General features: G+C 49.4%; 1 protein-coding gene across 1 annotated transcript; it reads right to left on the bottom strand.

Annotated features, from left to right (window-relative positions):
• Positions 1-4,109: 4,109 nt before the first annotated feature.
• On the bottom strand, positions 4,110-6,066 carry LOC125909931 (electromotor neuron-associated protein 1-like). Its single transcript, XM_049613494.1, has 2 exons — positions 5,793-6,066; positions 4,110-4,838 (listed from the first exon to the last, which is right to left on the bottom strand). The coding sequence occupies exons 1-2, from the start codon at positions 6,028-6,030 to the stop codon at positions 4,732-4,734; spliced, it is 345 nt and encodes a 114-aa protein (XP_049469451.1). The 5' UTR covers positions 6,031-6,066; the 3' UTR covers positions 4,110-4,731.
• Positions 6,067-6,289: the final 223 nt, after the last annotated feature.

Below are 6,289 nucleotides of genomic sequence, written 5' to 3'. Positions count from 1 at the left end.
GTGGGGGGGGGGGGGGGGGGGGGGGGGGGGGGGGGTGCCGGGGGGGGGAAGGGGGGCTGGTCCATGACGAGGCACTGGAGACTTAACTGTTTATTTGCCTTCACAGTGTCAGGGCTCTGATGCTTCTGCTTGGCTCTGGGGGGTGCTGAGGAGTTGTCTAGTAAGTCAAAGAGCCACGGTGGTCTACAATGGCCCATAAGGCCCTTCTCCCCTCAACACTGCTTCATCAAGAAATGCCCTTTTAGCATCAGCCAAAAGACCAAAGTCCTGTGCTATGACACACTGCAGGGATACAGGAGGTGTGGGCTGCCTGGGCCCTCCCCCTTCCCTCAGGAACCATCTGCCGCCTCTCCCCTGAGACCCAGGGAATGACCTTCAATCCCTGGAGGAGCAGGAGACAAAGGGGTTGGGGACCTGAAAGAATGGAATAAAAGTGAGGGGACTGCTTGAGATGAAGGCTGGGGATGGGGTGGTGAGCACTGTGGGCTTTTGAGCCACATCTGCAGGAACCAGGGGAGGGTAGAAGTCTCATTTTAGGTTGCAGTGTAGGTTGAAATTCTGGAGTAGACACATGGTCCCTAGCCCTTCTGGGTGGGGGCACAGGGACTCTGGGAGCTGCATGTAGTTCTGTGTCAATGCAACACAGCACAGTAACCACACTAGCACTGATACTTGGAATTCTTGGGTCATTAGATCTGAAGAGGCTGGGCGCTTTCTGCTTTTCGGTGAGAGAGTTAAAAATGACCAAGGAGGATCACCAGGGCCCCAGGCCCAAGTGAGATTTTTTTTTTTTTTTTAACTATAGGCCAATTATTAAGTGCAACATAAAGTACTCTTCGGATCAAAAAAAAAAAAAAAATCTTATGACTTTGTAGGGTATTGGGTCCCTGTGCTCTCCTTTTCTCTGCACTTTTCTATTTCTCTCTCTGATGTTTCTTACACTAACTTAATCCTTCCATTGTTGGCTGTTTCCCTTAGTCTCTACCTCTGTTTCAGCACTCAAAAGACTCAAAGGGACGATCTTGAGAGCCCTAGCATACAGTTCCAACCCAGTGATGCTCATGCTTCCATAGAGTCCTTCCCTGCCCTCTTCTCTTCCACCAACCCTCCCCAGTTCTGGCCAACTCCTAATGCCTTCCACACATTGACATCCACCCACTCAAACCCCAGCACCAGCCCCACCCCTGCCCCAGACTGCCAAAAACTGCTTTTGAAGGTCAGAGAAGCCAAAATAGTCTCTGCTCTCAGCATCCCCCCTCCCCCCTTAACTGTAGCCAGAGGAGAGGAGGAGCTGAGTCACCAGGACTGGAGGGGGGGCAGGGAGGAACAGAGGAGGAGGAATCTTTGCTCAGATCCGGAGATGCAAAGCAGCAACATGGCAACAGCCCCATTTGGATTGAGGAGACTATCTGCAGAGATACACAACACAAACCAGACTGAGTTCTGAGCATCACAAAAGGAAAACACTTCCCTTCGGCAACTTCATATTTTGTATTTCTTCCCACTTCAAATCTTCTATCTCCTATCTGCTTTCTAGGGCTCTCTGAAGTGTGCTAAGAGGGAAACTTGAGTAGACATTTGGCTAGAGAACAAAATAACATTTCCCAGCCAATGCAGAGCCCCCCTTATTCTCAGCTGCTACCCCTAAGGGCCACACCCTGGGCATTGTTCCAACTCACACTGGAGTTTTCCTTCAACCCTCACCCTCTGAACAGCCACCCACCACAACTGCCCCTCCACCTGCTGTGTTCCTAGGCTCTGCTGCAATGAAATGGTGAGATGCCAAAGAGAGGCCTGAGCTCAGACATAAAACGCGACTAGAAGTCCTGGATTTGAGACCTGACTCTACCAATTTATCAGTCATGCCATTAAACAAGCCACTTAACCTCTCTGAAAGCTTGCTTCCCGAACTATAAAATGAGGATAGTATTAATACCATCATCTAATAATGCAGTGAGGAATGAATGGCATAAAAGATGAAAAAGCGCTTCATTCCTAGAATCCTAACCCTGCAGCGCACAAATGCCACTGAAATTTTGTCTCCTTTTTGTAGAGTTATGATCAGAATCAAATTGAGATTAAAACCAGAATCTCAGACCAGACCAACTCTAGAGTACCCCCTAGCTCCCAGGTAAACCCAAAGCTGGAGGTGCCTGTAGGAAGTGAAGTACTTTCATGTTCGCTGCTTTCCCTGTTCAGACTGCAAGGCAGAACCCCGAGTTGTAGGGGCCAATGAACTACTGTATTAATTCACAACGGCTTTCATGTTTGCAGAAGGAACAGAAATACCACTTTTAGAGCACATTAATGGTAGTGGAGACTCACACAGAAGGCCTACAAACTGATCCTTCAGTGTATGTTTCTTAGAGTCTTAGAATATCAATCATCAATTATAAATTAGGAAAGTCTCTCCCTTTCCTATAGGTGCTCAATAATAGAAGTATCAGAGTGTTGTTTAAACTCAGTTTTCCACTGTCCTAATAGTTTCTGGGTCTGTTTCATAATGCTTGGAAGCTCCAGATTTTCTGCAGGATTAGAAAGTTAGGCTCCAAGTCACCACTGGAGACTACCTGGCTCAAAATTCACCTTGGAAAGCTTTACCAGATTTGACCACTAGAAGGAGCTGGGCCACTGACACTCCATCACTGGGTCCTTCCTTTTCTGTGTTTGAGTGAAGAGTGGAGAGTGGATAGGAATGATTGCACTTGCCCTGACACTGTAGGATACGTATTTGTCCCCTTTCTCAGCCTTTTGTCCCAGGGTTGAGGAGAGGTGAGAGGGATGGTTGCCTAGCCTGTGGATTGGGCAGAAAGGATTAAGCCATACCATATCCCCTTGAACCCATCACAGCAGCCTGGTTCCCTTTGCTACTTGGCAAATGGGAGGCTGAAGGGCGGGGCAGTGTCTGCAGCTGCTTTGGGCTGACTGTTGTTTGTGGGGACAGCTGAAAGAAGAGCCAGCAGGGGTGGGGCTGTGGCTGTCTTGAGCCATGTGGGTTTTTCCAGGAAATTCTCCACTGTTCTCCAGGGACATAGGCCACCATGAAAATGTCCAAACCTTAAAAAAAAAAAAAAAATCCAGTAGACTAAAGTGAGCCCTGATCTTAGGAGTATGGTCCTAGGCCCCTGAAGGACGCCATGGCAAAACTGATTATAAAGATCAAGTAGGTGTTTATATATTAGTGGTTATTTCTGAGAAATGCCTGAGCGTAACTATGCATCTATCTGTAAGCATCTTTCCAAGCATCCCTGAATGTTAATCTGAAGAATGGCTAAGCATTTTGGTTTAAGTTTTCTTCATTCTTACACCATTCCAGAATGCGGCCTACTCTTAAGTTTCTGTGGCCCAAAGGACAAAATTAGAGAATTCAGTGTGAATTGTTAACATCAGCACATACCCACCAAACTTCAATTCAGTCATTAATTTCATCCACTGTCATCCCCTTATCCAGCTTGCACCAGAGATGGTAGGAGTAATAAATGGCAAAACTGTTGATTTTCAATCATCAGTGCTAGTGGAGGAAGCCATGACATGAATAATTCTAAACAGAAGGCAGTCTCAAAACAGTGAGTGGCTAGCTTCACAGGAAGCCAGTCACATCAAAGAGATGCCAGCTTCACATTTTTTAAAATGCTGCACATATTCCTAAGATAATGGAATATCGGTCATATTAACCCTCTCATCTCCTCTCTCTAGGAACGTCTCTAGAAGAGTCAATGATCAGGGAAATGACTAAAAATGTGGCAGTTAGCAGGAGGAATAGGAAGAGAAGGGTTGGTGATTACCCACTACACTGGATAATTGAGACTTATCTGTATAAGATAAGAATTCAGTCATTTGGTGGATAAGAATTCAGTCATTTGGTGGCAGTGACTGTTGAGTTGGATGGATTTTATTTTCCATAAAGGCACTGGCACATGGATTGGTGTGTCAGCATTTACCAATAGCATGACCAGATGCCCAACACTTTTATAGTGGGATATAGGCCTTTCTGCAGTCTCCCCACAGATACTGCCATGGAATGATAGTGCCTGAAATATTTTCTCAAATTCCTAACTCATTTCTCCCACTCAGCAGAATGGGAAATTGAATCCTGTGGACTTTGATTTCAGAGCCAAACCTCAGAGTGTGACTATCTCTTGTAGCGGCAATCCAGGAGACCCTGCTTCAACCCTGGATTTGATGGTGCTCATCAGCTTTTAGGACCAGGATTCCGCTCTGTTCTCAAGAGCTGTTGGATGACCCAAAGGAGGAACAAGGAATCCTGAAACCTGGAGGGTGGGGCTGTGTAGACTGAGGGAAAGGTGCTAAGCAAAGATCCGGGAAGGTAACTGGGGCACTCACAGGTCTCTATAAAGGGAAGCAAGGAGGCTAGGATATACAGAAAGAGGAACGCACACACAAAAAAGAGCGGATTTTTGCATGGGAGATGATTAATCACTCAAGAGAAGTACCTCATTCCCTTAGTGCATGTCAACAGCTGTCCATAAACCACCCTCTTGTCAGGTAGAAATTCTGTTCTCCAGGCTCCCTCCACCATCATACCATGTGTATGCAAAGAGTCCTGGGTATGCGGAGGATAGCCTCCTAGCTTTCCAACTTTCCCCTCAGTAGTCCCTCCCTTCTGCCTGACCCAAACCTCCCACAAAGCCAGCTCTGCCAGGGAGACTGGACCTCTGACATTCTGTAACCAGCCCTCACCCCAAGAACTTGAGACAAATGACACTAGTCCTAACCTTTGACCTCTGAGGAGAAGTGAGCTAGGTGCCGGGTAATGAAGAGTCTCAATTGTTGGTTCAAGTCGAAGGATGATAAGTCAATGTTCCAGGAGAGAATCCCTGTGAGAGAGAGAGAAAAAAAAGAGGGCGCTAGATAAGGTCAATGGGGATGGACTTAGGGGAATCCTTCCAAGCTCATGAGGACAGGGAGAGGGTAAGGATTGCCATGATCAGCCTCAGTGCCGTCTTTAAGAAAGGTGGCTAGTGCCTATGTCTATTTCCCATCCTGTGTCTTTCTTGAGCTTTGCCTGAGCCAGAGAAAGAAGGGCAGAGGTTAGGCTAAACTTGGTCATTAATGAGTTTGTATGTAGTAATTTTCTTGCAGAATTGCCCAATTGTGATAGAAGTGACACTCAAGGGCCAGTTCCCAGATACTGGGGGCTGCCTTCTTGGTCTTTACAGCTAAATAGTATTCTAGTCTCTCCTTCTATGCCCCCTCTTTGCCTCCACCCCTCCGCGGCTTGCTTCCACCCGCAGGTGGCTCCGCAGCACTGCGCCACAGGCAGGCAACTGGAGAGGGAGGTGAGGGCTGAGGAGATAGTGGCCACGAAGGTCACTCTCTCAGGTTTACCGCTGGCACTGAGAGATTTAAGATTTGTCTGGGACGTTCAGAAAGCACACTGTTCCTGTTCAGGGACCTAAAGAAGAAACTAAGGTAGGAACATGGACTCTCCAGGGGATGGTAAGGACTTTCAAGACATCCGACCCGAGACACTGCGGGTGGGAGGGGTGTGACCAGAGTGGCCCCAGGGACTGTATAGAGCTCCCCTGCCTCAGGGAGATTGCGGAACGCCTTGGGGTGTATGGGAGGGATGGGGAAAGAGAGATGTTAGTAGCTAGAGAGGCTATGCACGACATGGAAGATGCAGGTGACATGCACTGATGATTCAGATTAACAAGGGAGGGCAGATCTCAGGAAGTGCAACCTAGGGATGGAGAATGCAGACGTACACACAGATGGCGGAAAAGCACGGGATGGAGGATGCCCCGAGCACAGCCAGGACAGCGGCTCACCTTGTTCAAGGTGGGCCCGCACGGCCCTCAGCTGACTCTCTGTACCAATATCGCCGATCACGATGAGCAAAGAGTGTTTCCGCAGGTCCCAGCGTGCTGCCGCCACTGCGGCTCCGGCCTCGCACGGCGGCTCCGCGGGGTTCTGAGCTAGCGGAGCGCCGGGGCTTCGGAGCCCCAGCCCGGGACTTGTCTCCATGGCAACGCCGCTAGGCCGCCCAGGCCCAGCCTCGGTCTCCATGGAAACTCCGTTGGAGTGCTAGGCCGGCAGCGTCCGCTGCAGGCAGAGTGTGCGCCGTTCTTAAAGGCCGGCGGCAAGAACCGTTCATTGGCTGCTGCCTGTCAGGGGGTGGAGCTCTGGCGCCGCAGGGGCAGGGTTGGGGCAGCGACGCTTCGGCCCTGCGGACTCCCTAGGTCTTGGGGTGGTGGCCGCCCGCGTCAGCCCCCGCTCGTTTTCCACGGGGAGCGCCCACTCCGACTTGGGCAGGGGTGGGGCTCTG

The sequence above is a fragment of the Panthera uncia genome (assembly GCF_023721935.1).
Source record: "Panthera uncia isolate 11264 chromosome B3 unlocalized genomic scaffold, Puncia_PCG_1.0 HiC_scaffold_1, whole genome shotgun sequence".
Classification (NCBI taxonomy): Eukaryota; Metazoa; Chordata; class Mammalia; order Carnivora; family Felidae; genus Panthera; species Panthera uncia.
The sequence above is the reverse complement of the archived record's forward strand: the minus strand, read 5'-3'. Positions and strand labels throughout refer to the sequence as shown.

Excerpts from the sequence above, each read along its gene's own strand:
- LOC125909931 (XM_049613494.1), bottom strand. The coding sequence starts at position 6,030 with ATGGAGACCGAGGCTGGGCCTGGGCGGCCTAGCGGCGTTGCCATGGAG. Across the intron at positions 4,839-5,792 it reads GCGGGCCCACCTTGAACAAG|GGATTCTCTCCTGGAACATT; the intron begins GTGAGCCGCTGT and ends TCTCTCTCACAG.